The sequence below is a fragment of the Poeciliopsis prolifica genome, unplaced genomic scaffold (genome assembly GCF_027474105.1).
Source record: "Poeciliopsis prolifica strain line A6 unplaced genomic scaffold, Auburn_PproV2 SCAFFOLD003, whole genome shotgun sequence".
Taxonomy (NCBI): Eukaryota; Metazoa; Chordata; class Actinopteri; order Cyprinodontiformes; family Poeciliidae; genus Poeciliopsis; species Poeciliopsis prolifica.
Window position 1 is genome coordinate 3,334,726 of NW_026562378.1, and position 23,025 is coordinate 3,357,750.

The following is a 23,025-nucleotide window of genomic DNA, read 5'->3' on the forward strand; positions in this document are numbered from 1 at the left end:
AAAAAAACAAAACAACAACGGTCCCACCTCTCGTGATCGAACACCACGACAGAGAAAATACAGAAGAAAACGGGAAATTACACATCACAACAATAAATGTTGAACATGCATATTTATAGCTAACAGGAATTTCTCCCTCCTAATTTGCATAAGCCTTTGTGTCTGTCTAAAGAAACCTATTGAACAGCAGTCCTGGTGATGTGAAAAATGGAGGGAGACAGACTGTCAGTGAGTTGGGACACAACCAGGACAGGAAATAAATATGCCATGACAGGTGAAAGGGGTTGGAATAACAACAGGTTTACTCCCTTAGATAAATAAAGCTTTTTTTAATTCTTATTTATCTTATTCATATCTGTTTTTACAGCGAGTGGGAGGCAGCATTAAGACAGGGGGAGAATCAGGAGGGAACCAAACAGGAAACGGTGACGAGCGAAGTCATGACTCATCCAAACGATTGTGCTGGAAACTGCCGATGCGCTCCTCAGTCCCGTCTTAATGAGCTGCTGAACAAACCGAGGGTTCAAGGAAACTCATCATGGTTTGTGCTTTGTGTTTTTTTTTTTCTTTTTTTACAGTTGAGCTAAAAACAACTTTATTTCAGCTGAGGATAGATAAATCAAGCGGAAGGAAGCGTGCGCAGTTCACGGAACCGCAGTGGCACTGCTTCCTCTGCAGTCCGTCGCTGGATAGCGCCTCTACAGGCCGCTGGGCGCCATATCTTCCCGAGTAGTCAAATGTCAGTTCCTCCTTGGCGTGTATGTCCCGTCCAGCGAACAGTGCCAGCCTCGGTATGGCAGAGTGAACGCGAACAGGCAGCATGAACAGGTTGGGCGAGCAGGAGTGGTTGAGGAAGCGGCCCACGTTTCCCATCCGAGCGGGGTCCACGAACGTCTCTGTGACGGAGCCCGTCCCCGCGTGCTCCCTGATGGCGATGATGTAGTTGTTCTCCTCGGCTCTCTGGCTGAGCTGTCTGCGTGTAGCCTCTGCGAAAGTGATCACCTCCCCCGCGTATTCGCACACAAACGTCCCGCGAGGGATTTCTTCCAACGTTCGTACTCCCCAGCCCTTGCTCGTGGTGCGGCAGACCTCCAGCCTGAGCCGGAGCCCCCTCCCTACCACGCGGTTAGAGCAGGTGTCGCTGCAGGTACAGAGGGCATTGCACTCAAACACGGGGGAAGAGTAGCCGGATTCAGTTCCGTCGGGGTTCAGCAGCCTGCCCGTGTCATCGTAGGTCTTGCCGGACAGTTGAAGGCAAGAGCAGGTCTCAGGGTGGCAGGAATGGGAAATACAGGAGCAGCCGGGAAGGGTGACTTCAGTTGGATCTACGGAGCATCCTGGGCCCTGAACGTTATCTGTGGAATACTGGAGAAAAACAGAAAACTATAGAAGTTGCATCAGATACATAAAAAAATAACAAATAAAAAATTTGAAAAAATATTCATATGGCTTGAATAATTTCTGAATTATCACCGGCAGCCATTAGGACAGGTCACCAGCCTATCACAGGGCAAACAACCATGTGTATACAAACAAACACACACACAGACACAGTGAAGTTTAGAGAGTCCAATTAATCTAGCTGGCATGTTTTACCCTGGAGTACCAGGACAGAACCCCTGAATGCACAGGGAGAACATACAAACTCTATGCAGAAAGGTCGGGATTTGAACCCAGGACCTTTTTGCTTCAAGGCTACAATGCTACAACTGCACCACAATAACATGCTTCTTTGTGGATGTGGATGTTTTGGAACATCCACATCCAAAATATGTGGATGTTTCTGGTTGAATACTTCTGTAAGGCTCTATACGTGTAAAAAGAGTGCAACTAGAGATAAAAATTCATAAAATTAATGGATTTTTATGTCAGTGAATGAATCAAACAGGTTCATAGCTCAAAGATGTTACTGCTTATTTCTTAACAAAAGGTGTACTAATGTTTTACATACTTTTTTAGAGGAGCGCAGAGAATTTTAGGCGACAGGAAATAAAAAAAAGGAAACAAATCTGCAGATACATCACTATTTAACATTATTGGGAGCTATAACTGTCATTCATTTGTAGTCATCTTGCAGAATACGTAACCCTACCTGTGGGCATAATAAATCAGTCTACATCCTCCTGCTAAGGCTGAAGGAAGGGCAGTCATTGATTGACTCGCTCCAAGTTGTGTGCAGTGATGATTTACTGACACCTGCTGGTGAAACGAGGCACTACAGCTGATGGAGTCGAGGCTTCTCAGAGATAATGGCTACAGTTTAAAAGACTTTTAACCTAATAGCCTCAAGGTATGATGCTTTATTATTCACAGAAAATAATAACAAAAAAATTAAATACAAATACCCCTTTATTCGCAGACCAAGCAAATATTAAAGCTATTTCAGTGTTCACAACAGCAGCTATAAACAGCAGCAACTTTGTTCCGGTTATGGGTTATGACACTTACGAAAACTACGTCAACCTCAAAGTAACAATTCTGTTCCTGTTAGCTTCAGGCTCAAAGCGTCATTAGCTTTATTCATGGGCGGAAAGGCTTTGGGTGTCATTACCTTGAACGTCGGAGGAGTCAGAGCTTCACATAAGACAGGAACGTCCTCCGAACCGCCGCTCAAATCCACGCTGTGCGCCTCAGTCATGCTGCGGACCAGCTGTCAACAACCTGCGAATCAAAACCAGAAGTAGCGGCTTCCGCCGATGAGGTTAACGACTATCTCCCCCTAGTGGTAAGTTCGAATCATTGCATCCTCAAAAGAGGAAGGGATATGACACTATGCCATAAGGATACCACCTTTAAAAAAATAAATACATAAAAAATACATGCTTTGTCTCAATAAAGAATTTGACGTTACATCTTTAATGCCAATCGAATAAAAATATTTAAAGTGGAAGCTCTTTAAATGCTAACCAGCAACTTGTCTTTAAGTTGCCTGTAAAACACAAAGTTTCATCAAGCAGGCTTTAATCATTTGGGATCGGTGTCATAAGTACAGTTTTTCTCCACATAATGAAATATTATGGAAACAAAAAAGCTTACATAAAAATAAATACACTGATAGAGATGTAGTCATCATTGCATGGTTATTTGAGGATGAAAGTAACCTTTAAGGAAATTTCTACAGTTATAACACTGTCCAGAACAACGTATTACAGGAAAACACAATTTTGTAATTGGAATGGGCCATTTATTTTTAATATTTTATTTTTAATACTGTGAATAAAAAAAATAAGGAAACTTACATAATTGCTATAATGCAATGCGAGAATAAAATGACTACAATTATTTAAAGAGTCAATTGGTTTTGCACAAGTGACTCATTGTAAAAACGACAGAAGAAACAAATTTGATTGGCTTCCAGTAAAGGTGAGAAAAAGAGGCTGACACAAAAAGAGTTTTTTACACATCATTTTTCCCCACTCATATCAGACAATAAACCTCAGGTTCAGTCAGAGAAATAGCTGACTGTTGACTGTTGCTTGTTCACATTGTGCGCTTGCAAAAAATTAAATAGAAAGTTACTATTGTTATAAAAAGACAGTTTTCTTCATGCTTTCCAGAACTGCAGAAAAGCCTGGTGAGGTCATTGCATCTCTGTCTTTTTGAACACTAGGGGGCGTGCTCCCCACATAAGAAGGAATAACAAGGGGATTCAAAATAAATATCATTCAAATGATCCTCAAATCAAATACCTTTTGATCTTGTATGCTGCAACAGTGACTGAACCAGGAGAGGACGATGCATTACATGTTTAACTCCTGAAGCTGGAAGGTCAGACAAAACTAAACTTCTCTGAATTTTGTCCACAGGATGGAAAAATAAACGGGGAGATGGTATCATATGTTGTATAATGATGTTATTGTCAGTTGCTTGTGTCAAGAACTTCACACAAAGTCAGAGTTTGTTCCCCTAAGATAACATTAGCCCTGTTTTTCTAAGCAGCTACCTCAGTCACCCAGCTTCAAAATTAGATTTTGATCAATTTAACCTTTAAATTTGGGTTGAAAACTTGACCTTTTAGTGTTGAGTTAACCTTGGGCTGAATCGGTCCATTTTTGGCATGTAACTGGGTTTCCAAAATAACCCAAACTGGTTTGGTTTTAGGGCCTGCACAGTGGAGCAGTAGGTAGCACCGTTGTCTTGGTCCTGGGTTTGATTCCCAGCCCAGTCTTTCTGCGGATGCAGGTTTCTTTCCGGGTACTCCAGCTTCCTCCCACGGTCCAAAATCATGACTGTGAGGTAAACTGGTCTCTCTAAATTCCAGGGGGAACCCCTCCTCTCGCCCAAAACGTTCGCTGGAGATTGGCAAAAAGGACTAAGATCATCAGACGGTTTAATGCACATAAATCTTTTAGAACTGGAATATTTCACGGTTTATAATTTCTGCAATATTTTAATGGCCTCCCGATTTAGGTTATGGTACATTGTGAGATTATCTGACAAAAGTGATACTTATTCTCTTGTTTGGAATGTCTTTGAAGGACTTCAATAGGGTTACTTGTTAGGAATACTTGGCAGTTTGATGACAACAGACACACTGGGATGCTGAACTCTGACTTGGTTGAGAGATAATGAACCCAAAGCCCATCATGACCCGGTTCTCCGGAGATATCAACTGCCCACTGCTGCGTCTGATACCAAGCTGATGGACTTGACCTTAAATTGGCTGTGATGCTTCTCCCAGGCTGCAGGGAGGAGAGCTGTTGTTGAGGAGGACGGAGGAGAACAAAGAAATTTCAAAGCTTTCCCTCGTCTGCCTCGCCAACTTCGAGAAATATAATGATGGCGGTGACCTGGGAAACACCAGAGGGGTTGCTACAGGGATTATCGGTGTAACGGAGCTTGGAGGCAGACGTGGAAGTTATTAAAAACTCCAGGAAGGTGAACACAGCAGGGTTCAGTTCAGGACGGATTCAGGGTTCGCCTACGCTGCAGGAGTCACCTCATGACACTTTTGGAAGTTTAGTTTGGCCTTCAGCTAACTGCAGGGATAACGTTTTTATCCGTAGCACGAGGTAATGCAAGCTGATTGAACATGGAGTCAGGGGTGTTCGCCAGCACCCAAAGGCAAGCTTCCTGATGAACTGTGGGAAAATAGAAAAGTATAACGGAGCGAGACTCTTCACAGCTAAAAGGGGGAAAAAAAAATCTACTTTTCAAACTTTTGCTCACTTTTCATTTGCCTAAATATCACACTGAATCAAAACCGTGCTTGAATGTCTGTGTGGGAACTCAGACTGTTTGCTACATCTTCGAATGGTCCGAGAACAATTCCAGACCTTTGCTGTTGTCCAAGACTTTAAGTTTATTTATTAAGGACGTACAATGTATCGACACCGACATCGGTATCGGACGACGGCAGTCCTTTTTTTCTTCAACAGATTGATGTTGGTCGAATAAATAAAACCGTGCCGATATTTATCTCCATGTCATCGTCGTTTGTTTCTGGAGGAGGTTGGTCATGTGACAGGATAGTGATGCAGCGCAGGACCAAGATTGGATATCGATGCGGGCCCACGTCTTCACATCAGCACATCTCCATTATTTACGTTTGTCTTCACTGAATTCACTGTACTTTGTATTTTTGCAGAGTAACCCCCGTCCCTCCCCCCAGAAAACTTTCTAATGAGACACCAGGGCAACCAAAACATTTCCCAACTTGTTATCTTTCATGCTGCGACGTGAATGAGCAACTCTGTAAAGGTTGAGGCCCATTTGGGCTTTGTTGGCTGACCTTTTCCAGCCTGCTGCTAATGTTATTCTTGTTGCAGGAGGGGAAGTCAGAGGCACAGAGAGGTCAACCAAGACTACCTGCACGAGTAGTCACAGCAACAGTGAGTCGTTTTTAATAATCGCTCTGCAAACCGACTCTGCTTTTGTCCCGTTAACTTTTTACTCTCGCTACCATTGTGTCCACATCCCACCGTAGCAAATGGCTATTCTATTTTTTTTTTTTTTTTTTTTGCATTTAGATTATCAGTCTTTCTGCTGGAGAAAAGCCACCGCCGGCCGCAGAACGAGCTCCATCGAAAAATACGGTCAAAACGAGCTTCAAGCGTCCGTGTCAGCGCCGAGACCGAACACACACTCCGCCTGGCGGTGTGGCTCCAGGCAATGCGCAGCACTCCTTTAATTAGGCCCTGAGAGAAAAACACCAGAACAATCCACCGAGCAATTTATTATGCATTATACAGATGATCAACGTCACAGACATGTGCTACGTTTCCACGCTTCTCTGTGTTTCGCCACTTTCTTACATGCAGCAAAGCCTGGGTACAGCTTATTCTTTTTTCCTTAATTGTTATTATTATTTATTTTATCCAGATTAGTTTCCAATGTCTGCAAGCTTCGTAAAGATGCGTCACACACACATTCGCAGCTTTTCGCTTCCCTTGGGGTGAAAGTACTGGCACACTTTTATGACGGGGATTGGACATTTTCTTTGGATCATGTGCAACACTGAACTCTGCGTCAATCTCAAAGAAGTTACGAGGCTTTTTATGCTCTGCTGCATGCAGGACAGGCATAGGCATCTTTTTTAATTCACATTCATAAAGTATTGTGTCTCTTTCACGTTATCCAGGCTTTATGGGTGTAATTTGTTTTAACTGAGACGACACAAGGAAGTGAAAACGTTAGAAACAGCAGAGAACTGAAACATGGCAGCAGTCATGAGAATTTTCATTCAGATCAGAGAGATGTTCATTTCCTGGCACACGAGACTTAAAGTAAAACTGCTCACCACTTTTCTGTGCTGGTAAACAAGTGTTGCTACATAGGATTCAACATGTATATTTGCCTATGATAAAAGTATTATGAATCCTTTTTTGTTGTTGTTTCATATTTCATTATGATTTTCAGGCCAGATGTGAAGCACACTAGACTGGGACTGTTCCAGATGTCGTGGCCGATCCATTTCTCGGGTTTCTATCCCCGGCTGCTGCGTCTCTGAAGACGTGGGCTTTCCCTCCGTATCGGCTGGGAGGGTTCAGATCCGGATCGATGAGGCGAGGCCGACGTGGGTCTCATCTAAAATGGGAACTATGGGAACAATGAGACTCCCAATTTCTCACAATTACGTTTTAAAACGTTGCGCCTGTGTGTTTCCACCAACACAGGAGTAAGATGGATTTTCTGTCAGTGTAACTTCAACTTGACCTCCTGAGCACAGCTAAAAATAGGGAAATAAGAGTCTCTCAGTGGAGAACGCAGTTTAAAATGATTCTTGAAAACTCCACAGATTGTGGTGAGAACGTTTGGTTTGCAGGAGAGGAATTAAAGAAGCTCAGGTGGGACTTAGTAGGCGATACTCTGCATTTAGTTCATTTGGTTTATTATGGATTGCAGCTTTTGGGAAGCGGCTGGAAATCCATGAGCGATGAAGGTCAGGAGCAGCTTTGCAAGCATCGAATATGAAAGCAATCCTGGTTTTCTTTCATCTATGGTCTGATGGTTCAGGAATCAGCAAAGCAGCCAGTAGAGGAAGAGCTGAGGATGTGAAGATAACTGAACGCTTTTATTTGTTTCCTTGCAGCAGCTTTGCATAAGACCTGCAGCACCAGGTGAATTTTTCTGCTATGTCCAGCAAAAGTGTGGAGCTAAATTGGATCCAATAAGTTTGTTGCAAAGGGAAATAAATGATCTGAAAAATTATTTTCAAGCTGGAAAAAATGCTTGGAACTGAAAAAAAAGTTTGAAGAGCTTCAAAAAAAGTTCAATTTCAAGTATTTTTTTTTTTGGCTAAAAAATTATTTTATGGCCAATGAAATAATTTATTTTTCTTCTTCAGTTTCAAACTTTTATTCAGTTTAAAAATAATTTTATAGACCTACAAAATTATTTTTTAAAAATGTTTGAAACTGAAAAAAGTTTCAGATCCTTTTTTTTTTTCTTTTGAACAAACTTTATGGCCCGAATTTAACCCCATACCGAAGAATAATGACTTTGCAACAGAAAGAAAATAGAGAGGAAAATGTCGGTACTTGGCAAATGATTACCACTTTTATTACAATACCACAATGCTGATCTGAATGACAGAATATTACGTTGCTTATCTAACGGAGTGCAGCTCTATTTGTTCTGTATTTGAGGATCTGGAACAACAACACAGACTCCCTGCGTGACAAACGCCTGCTTCCATCAAGAGGTGTGAAATCACACCTCCGCTGAAACGAGGGGAAAAAACCACCGCTGATCCCTCTGAAAAGCGACAGTGGTTACTTTCCTCATATGTCACATTTCGCGACAGTCGAGGGACGTGAACCAAAGTCAAAGCTGGCTCTTGTGAAAACTGCGAATGACAGCGGATGGTGGCACTTTGCTTAATTGAGGAAGAAAAACCGCTGTGTTTTCTCAAGTGGAAAGTATATTTCTGCTTAAAAAGTGTCCCTGGAGGGGCCTATGTTGTTGTTATTATTTTTAATTGATGATCAGCAGCAAAAAATTGGACGACGTTCAACCCCTTTGAGTTCCAAAAATCTACAGAAACCCAAAAATGATAAGGTTCCTCTTCTCAAGAGTCCAGCCCACCGTGACAAAAGTTTCTATAAGCTGGAGGCAAAGAACGTAAATGATTATTACTTTCTTCGAAGATGCATGTAAGGAGAGATGGCTTCCAAATGCGGCGTTACACAACTTTCATATTAGCCCTGTGTCATTTTGTTTCTTGCAGCAGAAAACCTTGGACTTCTCCACCGAACTCTCAGCTACAATGAACACATGCAGCATACAGGCGTGCACATGAAGCCTGGTTTTGTTTACCAGTCTGTGGGCATTTTGGGAGAACGTCGTCCTTCAGTGTGGATGTTCTGAGGGCAGCCGCATAAAGAAGCTGCTCAGTGGGTGGGGAACGTCCCTGATGCTGCTGCCGGCCCCCCTGGGGATTCTCAAAATGAAGGAAGCGTTGCACCAGCGATCCTCTGCGCAGACGCATGCAGAAGTTCAGGCTCGACCCCGTCTGACCCCCGGCAACCTTTTGAAACTTCATTTAGAAACAACGGTGTTCATGTTTTCAATCAGGAAGAGTTCAGAAAATCAATATTCGGGGGGTTGAGCCAGAAAGATGGATCGGTTTGTGTTCTGAAAATGGAATTTCATGTTTTTATTGTTATTATTATTACTATTTGCTCGTTATTATGATAATTAGATTATCTTCTCCAATCCACTTTATTTTCATTTTGAGGAACTTCCTCCTGCATCCAGCAGACAGGAGCCGAGGTTCGCCTTTGCTGCACAACCCGCTTATTCTTCACGTCTTTGAAAGTGGACAAGATGTTTTTGTGATTTCCCACCCGCAGGGCGTTAACCTTGTCAGTTGGATCCCAGGCACTGGGGGGCGTCTTTCACTCAGCAGCCAAAGCTCACAGGTGGATCGGGGGAGGCAAGGAGTTGTCATGGAAACAAGCCACCGGGATGGGACAGGCGCGAGCAGCAGCAGCAGCAGCAGCACGCGCTTTGAAAAGCTTTCATTGATAGCCGTCCCGCCGAGCTGAAATATTCAGGTCCTCTACGGTAAATTATTTACATTTTTATTCAACTTGAGCTTCCAGATGAACTCAGCTCGTTCACCTACTTTCATTTCCTTGGTCAAAAAAAAAAAAAAATTAGTTTTGTCACGTGATCGCGACAAGTCAACCGGCCCAGGAAGAAAGTCGCTGCAGAGAAAAGAATCGACTAATCGACTAATTGGTGCAATCCCTAATTGCGCACGGATACAAATTGTGAACAAGTGGCACGCTGTTTTCCTCGACGCCGCCTGCCTCCTAATTGCGGGATTCGACGATGAGAAAGCTTGCCAGGTTGTCAATGGAGTCCAAACGAAGACGGTGTGATTGCACCTCGAGGTGCGGAGCTGTCAGCCGGCGCCAGAAACCGCCAGAGCTTCCAGGCCCTCGATTGAGATCCGCTGCGGCTTCACAACTTGCAGCTGAGCTTTCAGGTGTGAATTCGGGGATTTTCGTTCAAAGACAGAAATGCTTTGGGAAGGATAATCAACTGTGATGATAATATGACATTACAGACGAGTACAGGAGGAATGAAGTTTGTATTTTCCATCTTATCTTGGCCAACACTGTGTTGGCTATTAGCCTGGTCTGAGGGCCCAATGGCAACAACGGCCCAACATGAGAACGAGCCGCCTCTTCAATAACTACATAGGCTTAGAAATTTTGACCATAGCACTCATACATATGTGCTCAAAAGTTACACTTGTAAACATGGATATCCTATCAATTTGTGGCTTTTTCTTTTTAATGGTGGAATGATGACGTGCCATACATGCCAGTGTGTCAAAAAACAAGATTTCTATCTACGAAAACAAATTAACTTTGTGGACACACCAATTTATTAAAAACTTGTTTAATACTAAAATGTTTTTGTACAATTCTTAGGTGTTTTTATTTATTTATTTTTATAAAGTTGATCTTTTTTTCAAAACTACAATAGAAACACCTTTTTTTCCTGCATCAACAGCCAGATGTTACCAGTGGCAGAAAAAACACCCAAGACGACGACAGGAAACGGTGAGAAAGTGACTTTTTGCGTGATCACACACTTCTTCGCGTACGATTTCGATTGCATTTCTTATGAGAAACAATTGCAAAGTTGGGTTTTCGGTGGAACAGCGTTTTGCGCACATTTGCAACGGAAAAGCAGCCGGTGATGCCTTTGGGTGTGTGAACACAGCCGACAATTTACATCTGGAATGACCTTCGCCAAACTTTAATTGAAAGATTTTGAAGGAACTCTCTACTCTGTCAAGATGCGAGACTAAATATTGAGAGAGAAGTGTTCCAGATGGCAACGAAAGAAGTGTCTTGTAACCGTGAACGAGTTCAATGACACGTGCAACTGGAGTGTACGGATAAATAACGTGAAGCGATTCTCGACACAGCGCTTGTTGTGAATTGGTGCTATGTAACAAGTTGAATTTAACTGGCTGAGTGAGAATTTTGTAAGGATTTATGAAAATAAGGCAAAATATGACATGTACAGGACGGTGTTCTCAAGGTTTCAAACTTTTTTGTGTACCTATTTTAATTTGTTTATACAGAAAAGTGTCTTTTTTTTAAAAAAAAAAGAAGGCATTTATCCCATGTTGTTTTGGGAGTAATGGCTTCTTCCTCTCTGAACAGCCTTTCAGCGCATGCATGATTGGACTAAGAAGCCAAAAAAACAAAAAAAAACAAAATATTTCTAGAAGCCAAAAATGAATTTAAACTTCTGATCACAGCTGTCCATTTGACCGGGTTTCAATAATGACATATTCCCCTGAAGTCATGGGTTAGAAAACATGATTAAAAGAAGATTTTATTTGAGTTGCTCCTCATTACACGCTCATGTGCGTCAACCTGAAAGAAAACAGTGATTGTAGACACTCTAGCAATGTAAGAAACAAAATTTGTAAGAATTATAAAAAGCCTCACATCTACTTAGCTAGGTTATAACATTCATATTTCTATTGCTGGTTTACAGTACCCTGCAAACTTAAAAGTCTAAATCAAACATACTTTTTATTTGAATGTACAAAAAGTAAAATCAAGTCATAGCTGATACGACATTACAGTAGAGTTTCTAACATTATTCAGTAGACAGTATATCAAGTCTAAATGTACTTTGTCGGCTTACATTTGAGTTGATAGACAAATTAGTATATATATATTTATATATTTGAGTGCACAACAGTCAGAAGTGAAACTGTCTTACAACAGAAAGGAAAAACTGCAGTCTGGTAACAGTCCGGCCAGAGAAACTGCTCAGAAAACCCCCCAAAACAAAACAAAAAAAAACTGGGATTCAGCCTGGCTTTTTCTGTCGCACTGTATCCATGACGATGCTTCATGCCATGTTCATAAAAATGAGTGCTAAAAGTTAAGCGCTGTGACTACGAAGTTCGAAAGGCGAAGTGAAGCTGCCATGTTGTGTGTCAAAAACACGTGAGGTCAAAAAACAGCGTGCGATTTTAGATGTGAAGGTCTTGGCTTATTGTTCAAATCCAGACCAAGAAAACAAAAGAGAGAAATAATAAAGCAATGGAAAAAGTATATATATTTATATATTAAGACAAAGAAGCGAGTGTGTATTTTTGTGCTACTGAAACAATGACGTTTGTGTGTCTCCTGATGGAATCCTTCGTTCACCACATGTAGTAAGTGCGCGTTGTGTCGACCTGGCTGGGTTTGGTCTCCGAGGTGCCCTCCTTCTCCTTTTCACTGTCTGCCTCCCACAGGTTGATGAGAGGCGGGTACAGCTCATTCAGCGGTATCGATGAGGTCTTCTGCATGTACTTCTTCAGGGAATGGTGATAATTCTTTCTCTTCCACCTCTTGGCAGTGTAAATACCCAGTAAAACCAGGCTGATGAGCGCAAACATCGATCCCATGACTGCGGCCAGAGCCGTGTTGGTCCCTTGATCGGATATTTCCACCGCGAACGTCGCTTGCTTCGTCGTGACGTTCACACACGACTTCTGCGGTTGTTGCTGGATGCTGGATACGGTGAGGCACACTTCGTACTCGGTCGCCGGCTGAAGATGCGTCAGGTTGTACTCGTGGACGTCCACGGGGACCCTGGCAGTGTACGTGATGTGAGGGTTGTCGATCTTCACAGTTGCGGACGACCACTTGAGGTTGGAGGCCATGACGTTTGAGCTTATTTTCCAGGAGACGAGGATGGAGTGAGATTCCGTCTGTTTGATGTAGATCTTTAAGAGCTGCGTGTTGTCCAGCAAAGTGCCGTTGACCTTTATCGCTGTCACTTTGGTGTCAACTCCCTCAGAGTTTTGAGCCACGCAGGTGTACCTGCCGGAGTCTTCAACTTGGATGTGGGAAATTCTCAGCGTCCCCTCTTTGCTAAGGCGGTACTTGTCAGACAAAGTGTCAGTCATAACCTTGTGTCCCATCGGTGTCACCCAATAGATCTCAGGCTCCGGCTGTGAAATAGCCCTGCAGTCCAAATCCAAGGTCATGCCAATTTCTAAACTGAGGTGGGTAGGGAAGGTATCGTGAGAGATCAGGGGCAAACACTGATTCAGTAACCTTTTCTGCAGCACTTCACGCACATGCATGCCCCTGACCTCTGGCGGCATTGAGCATAACATGGACAGCGGCTCCATAAATCGCACTGTGGTTTTGTTGGAACCCATCCACTGGATGACGCAGTCGCAGCGCAAAGGGTTGCCATGGATGCTGATCTCTCGCAAGTTAGGCAGAGCATCCACAGTGGACTGATAAAGGGCATTCAGGGCGTTGTTGTTCAGCATGAGGCTCTCCAAAGCTGGGACATCCCGAAAGGCCTGCCGATTAATATAAGAGAACTTAGGATTGTTTGTTGCCTCTAGTTTAGTGAGCTCAGGAAGGTTGTCCAAAGCGTAACGGTCAATCGAAACCAACTCTCCCATGTTATTTATCCCCAATTCCTTCAATCTGAGCATGTTCTTGAAATCCCCCTCCTGTATCTTGTGTACTGGGTTTTTGTTTAAATCCAGGAATTTCAGGTTTGGTAGTTTCTGAAGGGCTCTCTGAGGCACTCCAATCAACTTGTTGTCGTAAAAAGAGAGGCTCTCGAGATTGTCAAGTCCCACAAAGGCGTTTCCAGGAATATCCTTCAAATCCATCCCAGCTAAAACCAGACTCCTCAGATTGCCCAGCGGCTTGAAATTAAAGTCCATAATTCCAACAACGGGGTTCTCTCCGATCATGAGAATCTCCAGATTTGGCGTAGAATCAAACCACTGACTGCTGATGGTTTTGAGCTTGTTGGAGTTGAGGTGAAGCCTGAGTAGGTTATGAAGCCCAGAGAAGGCATTGGCAGAAATGGTGCTGATGTGATTGTGGTTGATGTAGAGTTCCTGCAGGTTGCTAAGGTCCTGCAGACAGTAGTCGGGCATTTCCATGATCTGGTTCTCCTCCAGATGAAGCGTGGTGAGCTGGGACATGTTGGTGAGACCAACATCTCGAATTGTACTGAAGTTATTTTGAGACAGGTCCAGTTCTGTCAGGTTGAAGAGCTGCTCCAGTTCCTCACTGGTCCTAGCGATGTAGTTGCTCTGTAAGAGGAGAACCTGAGTTTCACTGGACAGGTTTCCCGGGATCCGTGTTAGGCGAAGGTCATTGCAGTCCACTGTTATAGCTTCTCTGTAGGTGGACTGCGGGGTGAACCAGGGTCTGATTTCACACACGCACAGCTGAGGGCAGTCATTGCTTTGGACAAGAGAGAGTGCTACAGAAACCAGAATCAAGCCACCAAGAACCTGAGCACAGCTGTCCATCTTCCATCTAGCCATGCTGGGGAGGGGTAGGAGGCTGGTCAGCGGACTTTGGAGGAAGGTTTGTAACAGTCATGAACCAGACTTGCTACCGATTAAGCCGTTAAGCCCAGGAAATGGGAGGTTCTGGAGACAAAGTCGGGGATAGAAATTACAGGCAGGGATTCTGGTGATGGAGGATTATCTGGAAAAGAAGAACAAAGAAGTTAGAATTAGAGGGGTGATGGAAAAGAGAAGAATCTTGAAGAAAAAAAAACCACATTTATTTTATTCAAGACTTTTCGGAAACGTTCCAAACTATTCCCTAAGATAATGTCAAAACGTTATGAGTGCACGACGGAGAATTAAAGCCAGGTTATAAAACAAAAAGATAAAATTACAAGAATAAAGTCATAGCATCACAACTTTATTCTTGCAGCATCATTTTTTTCTTATATTATTATTTTATTGTCAAAGTTCTACTATATTCTTGTATTATTTTGACTTTATACTTGCGGGATTTATTCTGGTAATACAATTACTTTATTCTTGAAATGTAATGACTTTTTTCATATTATTTTGACTTTATTCTCATAGTTTTCTTACTTTATTCTCGTAATTTTTTTATTAGTATGGCCCTAATTCCCTTTTGGATGTGAATCACTAAATACTAGGATCTCACTCTTGTTGTTGTGAACACACAAGCCAATGCTTACCTGCATTTTTGCCCAATCTCCTGAATTTGTATTTTTTAAATTAAAAAAAATATATCTTGTGACATTTTGTCCTCATCCTGAGCCTGTGGGTTAAATAAGACACCACAATTGACAGGGAACGGTATCTTTAGCTGAGGAGCTGTCCTCATGAGACTGACTAATGCGCATCATCAACAGTTTCACAAAAATGCAAGTTCAGCTCGTTACAGCGCATGTACAAGAAACTGGCCTGGACTGGAGAGAAATCAAGTTGCATCAAGGGCTTTCATCTCCCCACCAGGCCCACAAGGACGCCGTCATTCTTTTTTTGGAACATCATAAGACATTATGAGATGTTAAGTCAGCGCCAAACCTTAATGAAAGCAATGATAATTTGCACATCTACATTTTTATCGTCATACTGTAAGCATTCAGAATTTAGGCTAAAGACGGTGGAGAGATTTGAGAAAGCCTAGCTGTTGTTTTTCTTTCTTTTTGATGGTTCTAATAAGTATCTAAAACTAGACAAATGAGAAAACCTGTGCAGTATTTTACATAATGTAATTTTAAAACTATGACTTAAATAAATGGCCTTAAAATTATGTCTGACTTGATGGAAATCTTTCAAAAGAAACTATAGGGGGGAAACAACAACAATAACTCAAAACAGAGTAAGCACAAAAAAATAGATGAACTATAAAAAATCTCAGACAGCAGAGAAAAATCTGACTTTTATGTCACTAAAAGTCCCAGATGAAAAGCCTGAGCTGTGGTTTCAGACCAATACAAGGCTTTTCATCCACTATGGATTCCTACCCAGTATCACAGAATAAAAAAGATCCATCCTCTTTCATTTTGTTGTGGGTCAGAAACCCATGAATGTTACGTTTCTCGTCTTCTAGCAGAACTCCAGTGAACTAAGCCCGCCCTCACATGTGCTTCTCAGCGTGTTTTGACAGAGTCCACATTAAGTTCAAACTGCAATCTGCCTCAGACTGGAGGATATGAAACAAATGTGACATAATGATAACTCTATATATGTTTATAAATGTTGCCCCCGCATTTAGGTCCTAAATAACCCAAATCTGCATTGATGTTCTGGTGAAACAGCACTTCCTCCATTCTTTCTTTTAAGTTGCTGCTCAGTGACACGTTTTACAATTTAAAAAAAAAAAAGTCAGTCTGTCGGAACGACGTAAATAAAACCTAAATGATCACGTCATACTGTATCACCACCAGTCAATGCAAATGTTTTTATCTACTAAAAAAAAACAAAATCTCCAACCCAAGTAGTTTAAGCAGCTGAATGCAGGCTAGCTCAACGAGCTAATGTGTATAACAGGCTGATCTCAGCTTGTGTGAAATATTACCTAAAAGCTAGCCAATATTAGCTATGTTCACATTAGCTAGTTGTTAGATAGCTAACAACCAGCTAATGTATTAGCTAATATATAGTAGCTATATATTAATTAACATAAAAGCTCATTTAATAGCTAGTTACATTAGTTATAACAAGCTAATATCAGCGAGCTTGTTTGCTTGGTAAGGAACAGAGCCTCATCGAGTCCAAAAACAATGTTTCTCATTTTATTCCCGCATGTCGTGACCAAACGTACGACAGCCTCACTCATTAGCAAGATTAGGTAGCCAGCAGGTGTTTAACAAGCCTGAGTACTTGCAGCACAAAGCCAACACTTAAGACTCAGTTAGGTCTATTTAGGAGGCATCTCTCCCAGACCAGAGCCATGCGGCATCCACCTTCTTAGGGGTAAACACCAGTTCAAGAAGATAGCACTTAAGAGGCTTTGGACCCAGAAAGCTGGACAATACATGGGAATGTACATAAACTGCCTGGCAACAGTGCCGTAGGGACTGGGGGGGAGAGAGGAGAGGCGCGCTTCTCCTCCTATACCCGGGATTCCCTACGAGACGGGGCGGAGCGTCTGAGAGGCAGGCAGGATGCTGTTTTTTAAGCTAAAGCACTTTAGATTGTGACTGTTGCTGTGCCAGTTCGGATTAGCAGATGGAGGTGCTGAGGAGGCGATCAGCTGCGGGGCCAAGCGCGCCGAGTTCAGGCCCAGGGGGGAGCGAGACGGGTTCTTTAGCACTTTGATTAAAAAAGCAACACATGTGCGGAACTGGAAACGATGGCACATGATGTCATTTTTCATACTGACCGCTGCATTTAAAGCAAAAAAGTAAATAAAAATAAGTCCCAGTAGTAAAACAAAAAAAAAGGGAATAAGATTTTAGAAAATGTCAACTGTGGATAAAAGGATACTAAAAATGTTTTACATTGTAGCAAAGAGGATTCAGCTGAATAAGCCTCCTGCAACCACAGCTCAGACGTGATGTCTGGGAACAGATTCAAAATTTAATGGGCCTCTTTAAGGACAGCATTTAAATGATGCTTGTCTGCCTGAAAGCCAAGTTCTCTTTTTGGAGGAGCACAAAAGGAATGAAAGGAACGCATCTTTTAAACCATCTTTATTTCTAGTTGGTTATAGTGGACTTGTGTCTATTCGCTGACTCAGCAATCCATAGACTTTCCTGTAGAACATGATTACATTTTTTTTTTCAGTAGGGAATATCTACTGAAAAATGGAGCTTCAGAAGCTGGAACAACAAGGCACAATACTACTTGACACACTATTGGTTAGTGTTTGCAATTCAGAAGTGACATTTATTTTTCTCTTGCCGCCGATTGGCTGTAAGAGTGGACATGAGAAAGACTGCAGATGCCAGCTTCTGTGGTCATGCTGAGATGACTCAATAAAACATATCAAGGTATCTTACTGGATCGGAGCAATAAATCTCAATCAGAAACCTTTGGGGCAGAACAGGATACTCTGGTCATTTTTTTTTTTTTTTCAACAATCAATGTTCTGCATTTTCTTTTGGAAACGATAGAGTTCCTGACATGCCAGATAAGAACATCCCCGTGTGGATCTGTGCACTTCTCTGGAGAGACGCACTGTAAATCAGAACTAATCAGACTAGAGAACTAATTCAATACGTATTGTTGTTTATGTAGCTACTTTTATGAAAACGCTTTCCAAACAACCCCTGAAGCTACAGCAATATTGGAAATTAAATTATAACCAAACAATCTATCAGTAACAACAACAACAACAAACAATAACTGACCTTAGAAAATACTATAATTCAACAACATGAGCCAAATTTAGCCGCAAACAATCATCTGTCGTTTTGTTTTCTGCTCTTCTGTTCACTAAAAACAGGGTTAATCCTGTTGCTAATCTTACGTTTTCCCCATTTTGGAACGCAGACGGCTTTGTCTACGTTCCGTGTCACGGAGTTTAGAGTCGCATTGTCACTGATCCCTTTTAATGCTAAATGTGACAATTATTTAAGTGAAAAAAAGAGCCCAGCTCGATTCTGAAGAGCGGCGTTAAAACGACGTTCCGACGGAAGAGCGGAGACGAGATTAAAGCAAGGAGTCGCAGTCGGCGCCCTGCTGTTTAATCTGTGCAACAAATTTCCTTCAAGACAACACCTAATGATGCGGCACTAAGCAAACGTCAAAAAAATGATTGCGTTGGAAAAATGTCAAAAGGGAGGAAAGCAGGAGTTTGCTGCAGTCTCTATTGAAGGACTTATTCTTGAATTAAATCCACAATTTATTTTCTGTTGTCAAACACTATTTGATCGTTTTTGATGTGTACATCAAAAACAAACACAATTTCAAAATGGCAGCTTTTTGTCCGGCAGTTTGTTGTTGAAAAGTTGAGTTTTTATTTTTATTTTATTGGGGGTTTTTTTTGTTCTTCTATGCTGACACAAAATCATACATTTTTGGGCCATTGTTGATAGAAAGAGGAGTCTTTTTCCTTTTTGCCACAAAACTAAGAACATTTTAGATTAAAGTCAGAAATTTTCTAGTAAAAAAAACAAGGAATTTTTTTGAGCTTTGTAACATGGATCTCGCAAAATTTACAAGTCAAGAAATGTTGACTGTTGAAACTCAGAAATTTCTGTGTTTTTCTAGAAAATTTCTCAGACGCATCTCAAACTTTTTGTCATTTTTCTAGCAACTTTATGACTTTTCAAACTCAGGAACATCCTTGTTTTGTTCTAGAAAGTTTCTGAGATTGATCACAACATTTACGAATTTATTTCTAGCAATTTTTTTTCTTTTTTTTTTTTTTTAACTTTCCCAACTCAGAAATTTTGTAGAAAGTGTCTGGGATTAATCTAAAAATGTACGTATTTTGGCAGAAAAGGTCCTGCTCCCTGTTCTGTCTACCATGGCACGTTATACAAATTTGTGGCTCATTCAGAGAGCCACAAATTTGGCTAACCAAGTCACTGCTAAGTTGTTTTTATCCTTGGAGGTTTTGAAATGGAGGCAAATTTATCTGTATAGTTTTTGTTTTTTTTTGGTTGTTGTCTGTTGACTCTTTTAGTTAAATCTATCGAACCTGATAGATTATGTGGGCTTAATGCCAATGCCTTAATACATAATCTGGTGATCCCACTTATTGGGTTCATCCATATACACCCGCTACACTTACCCAATGCACACTAATGGAAGCTTGGCACTTACTTTCCACATGACTCACATGTTGCCGTTGTCCCATCGTGATTCATTTCCTGCTACCTGACAAAACGCATCTGTGTCCTGACATGGAGGAAGGAACCTTTCAATGATGGCATGACACATTATCTGGCCGAGCATTTTAATCACCGCCAAAACGACACCCGTAGAAATCAGTGCACATTCGGAAATGTCACATCGTCCTTACGGGAGACCAAAATGGAAAAATTGAGCATTTTGCGGAATATTTTTGAAGTAAAGATGAGGAGAGAGATCCAGAAAATGAGCTAAACTAGAATCTTCCTGGCACGAGGAAGACTTTCTGTGTTCAAAAAGACTCCACAGGAGGGTTATTTGAACACAGGTGCGTCCTAGCTTTGGGTTTTTCCATCATAGCTTATTTTTAATTTTGTTTTTTTATGTTGTGAGCTTTTGTTTCTCTAATTTCAGGTAGCAGTAGCGAGCTTGCTAGCTTTTATTAGTTATTTGTAAAACGTTTAGTTTTGCTACAGGCTTCATTAGTTGCAGAAGTAAGTTTACGTTTTTTCACAGTTTGCCCAATCTTTAGGTGCAGAACTGAAAAAGGTCAAAGTATTTTATCGCGATTATGTAATGAATACTCAACAGAGGATATCACTTTACAACAAAATGTAGTTCCAGACATTTTTCCATGTCGTCGATTTAAAATGTCAATTTCTGACCCATAAACAAGTGGGTTCATACCTACACTCTTAAACATCCCCTCTCTGTACTTCTGGAGATTACATTACATCATATTACATAACAGGAAAGATTTCAAGTCAGTTCAGCTTTGCTTTTCTGCGTTGGATCGGTGCGTCCTTAGCTGAAAATCATTACAGTCAACAGGAATAAAGGCCACCAAACATCCATCTGTGTGGGATTAATCTATGTAATGCATTTCACTTTTTAATGATATTCCAACTCATTGAGCATAACTTTCTGCTACAGCTCGAAAAGTCACACCTGTCGCAGATTAAGCCACGCCGTTGCCGTCAGTAGCTTTAATGCTGTGTCAACCTATTGCAAGGGAAAAGGTTGATATCTGAAACCATTCGTCTTAAAGGAGCGGTGGAGGTTCCCTGACCCAGTCTGCTGTACACCAGTGGCACCTAAAGGTGATGTCGGGATGGGAGGGGGAGGGGCTTGAAGCTTCTAACTACTAGCTCCATTGTTTCCCCAACAACCCTCCCTCCCCCACACACACACCTGTGATGTACCTCAGGGGAAAATGGCTGCTTAGTCATCTGTATCAAGATAAAAACATTTCACTTGTTGTCCGTGTGAGAGAGAGTGGATCAGTGTGCAGCGTCGTATGTGTTGTTGCATTTTAAAGATCGAATTAGACATTAAGATTAGTGGAATGTTGTTGTTTTTTTCCAACTTCATATTCTGAAGTTCTGTTTCTCACCCCGTGGAATCGCTGTTTGCTTGTTCTTAACTCCCTTTGTGAAGATAAACACTGAGAAACTGAGTTTAATTTGGCTTTTTTTTTTCTCCCCAACATTCATCAATTACAGTTTACCTACTAAGTATACATTGTTGATCTCAGTTGAACTGTTCAAAAATACCAAATCAATCACTAACGAGGTTTCAGATCTAAATGCTGTGACTTTGAATCAGCTGTTAGCAGCCCCTTTTCAAGTCCAGCAACACATTCTCCATTGGTCCGGGCTTTGGCTAAGCCACTCCAGCGCATCCCCCTTGTTGTCTCTTGTTTTTTCCATAAAAGGTTTATGCGCTAGGGATGACGTGTTTTTTCCGGCTGTAACACGTGATCAACAGCCGGATGTCACCACTGCTGAGATGAAGAAAACAGGAAGTAGTAGGAAGATGACTGAGCGGCATGTTTTATAATGACCAAACTCATCCGGGTGTGATTTTAATTGCGTTTCATGGAAACACTGGAAATTGCTAAATTGTGTGTGTTTTTGTTGTTGTTGTTGTTTTTTTATGTGAGTGGAATACATTTTGCCACATTTGTAATTTGCACACAGAATAATACACAAATGAAACCAGAAAAACAACAACAACAACAAATCTATGAGTTTCCCGTCTTTGGACCAAACCAGAAACCAAGCAGTGAAGTTGCAGATTCGATCCACCTTCCTGAACCTTCCCGGGCCCCCTAACCCCATCACCCTCCGACCCCCGGCCGTCACAAAGCGCAACAGCTGCAGCGATAGAAGCGGCGTTTCGCGGACCAACAATAGACCCCCCGCCTGCGCAACCCCATTCTCAGCGGCGCATCTCCTGCGAGAAAGGGCCCCCGACTCGATCCCCCTCCGTACCGCCACCACCACCACCTCCGGGCGACCTGTCGCTCCAAACGGAGGAGGCATGGAGACATCTGCTGGGCTCTACTTTAACATTAATATGAAAATCACATCGGCACACATCGCGCCGACCGCAACGGAGATCAAAGTTTGCTTTCCGCGGAGCTACAAGAGGCTGACTCGGGCTCGCTGCATGTAAAGGAAAGACCGCGGAGCCGACCTCCACCTCCAGAGTCATCTTATCTACAGAATGATGATGCCCTTGAGCGCGTCTGCGGCCGTCAATCACCGCCCTTGTGTTTCAGCGGCGCACCAGTTGTCTGGTAACCGATGCGCCGCTTGGTTTGTTTTGTTTGAGACAAACAAATCAAAATTCAGGTTGTTTTTTTTTTTTTCCTCTCACCTCGTTGGCATTCCAGGTTGTTCGCGTCCGCCAAGCGCGCGCGGCCCCTTTATCCAGGTGAACGCCTCAGCAGAGAGAGAGAAAGAGAGAGAGAGAGAAAGAGGGGGGGAACGCCACAGAGCTGCAGGTGAACGGGTTCATCAGACATCCCTGTGTCCTCCGGAGCTCTGGCTGTTCGCGGCGCCTCCCATCAAGTCGGTCGGATCCCCAGAGCGCCTCGGAGAGAGACGCATGATGCGGTCCGCAGAGACAGCGCTCCCCGACCTGCCGCGCGACTACACCGCTTTGTCACTCAGATGATATTCTTCCGCACTGCTGCTGCTGCTGCTGGTGATGCTGCTGCTGCTCCTTTCTCCGCGAATGCTGAGGAATAATGATCGCAAGATGGGGGAGGCATGGGGAAAAAAAAAAAAAGAGAGAGGCAGAAAACACCTGGCGCTGTCCAGACTATAGTCAGCTGATTCCCCCAGCAGGCTATTGGCTGAGAGCGACTGTCTGTCACCGCCGGCCAAAAGCGAAGCAGAGCACCATCTGCTCCGGGCTTGTTGTGATGAGAACAAAGGCAGGAGGAGGGCGGCGGGGCGGCGGCGCGTGGGTGTGTGGGTGGGGATAAGAGCAAGGAGAAGGGGGTTGGGGGGCAAGAGAAGAAGAAGAGGTGAACCTGGACTTAAAGTCATTTCTGTTGTGAAGGCAAAAGGAATGCTTCAAAAATGTTTTACAGGAAAAAATCTAGGATTTGGGATTTGTAGTTGGCACCCCTTACTCTGAAACTCCTAAATAAAACTGGGTGGCAACCAGTTACCGTACAGTTACCAGTTAGCAGTGGGCATTCATTG

General features: G+C 42.5%; 2 protein-coding genes across 2 annotated transcripts; both read right to left on the reverse strand.

The window, feature by feature from the left end:
- Positions 1-314: 314 nt before the first annotated feature.
- On the reverse strand, positions 315-2,672 carry setmar (SET domain and mariner transposase fusion gene). The gene is made up of 2 exons (XM_055027697.1): positions 2,552-2,672; positions 315-1,365 (listed from the first exon to the last, which is right to left on the reverse strand). The coding sequence occupies exons 1-2, from the start codon at positions 2,636-2,638 to the stop codon at positions 601-603; spliced, it is 852 nt and encodes a 283-aa protein (XP_054883672.1). The 5' UTR covers positions 2,639-2,672; the 3' UTR covers positions 315-600.
- Positions 2,673-11,278: 8,606 nt separating this feature from the next.
- Positions 11,279-22,759, reverse strand: lrrn1 (leucine rich repeat neuronal 1). The gene is made up of 2 exons (XM_055024947.1): positions 22,190-22,759; positions 11,279-14,444 (listed from the first exon to the last, which is right to left on the reverse strand). The coding sequence occupies exon 2, from the start codon at positions 14,276-14,278 to the stop codon at positions 12,131-12,133; it is 2,148 nt and encodes a 715-aa protein (XP_054880922.1). The 5' UTR covers positions 14,279-14,444; positions 22,190-22,759; the 3' UTR covers positions 11,279-12,130.
- Between the last annotated feature and the right edge of the window lie 266 nt (positions 22,760-23,025).

Excerpts from the sequence above, each read along its gene's own strand:
- setmar (XM_055027697.1), bottom strand. The coding sequence starts at position 2,638 with ATGACTGAGGCGCACAGCGTGGATTTGAGCGGCGGTTCGGAGGACGTT. Across the intron at positions 1,366-2,551 it reads TGACTCCTCCGACGTTCAAG|TATTCCACAGATAACGTTCA; the intron begins GTAATGACACCC and ends GTTTTTCTCCAG.
- lrrn1 (XM_055024947.1), bottom strand. The coding sequence starts at position 14,278 with ATGGCTAGATGGAAGATGGACAGCTGTGCTCAGGTTCTTGGTGGCTTG.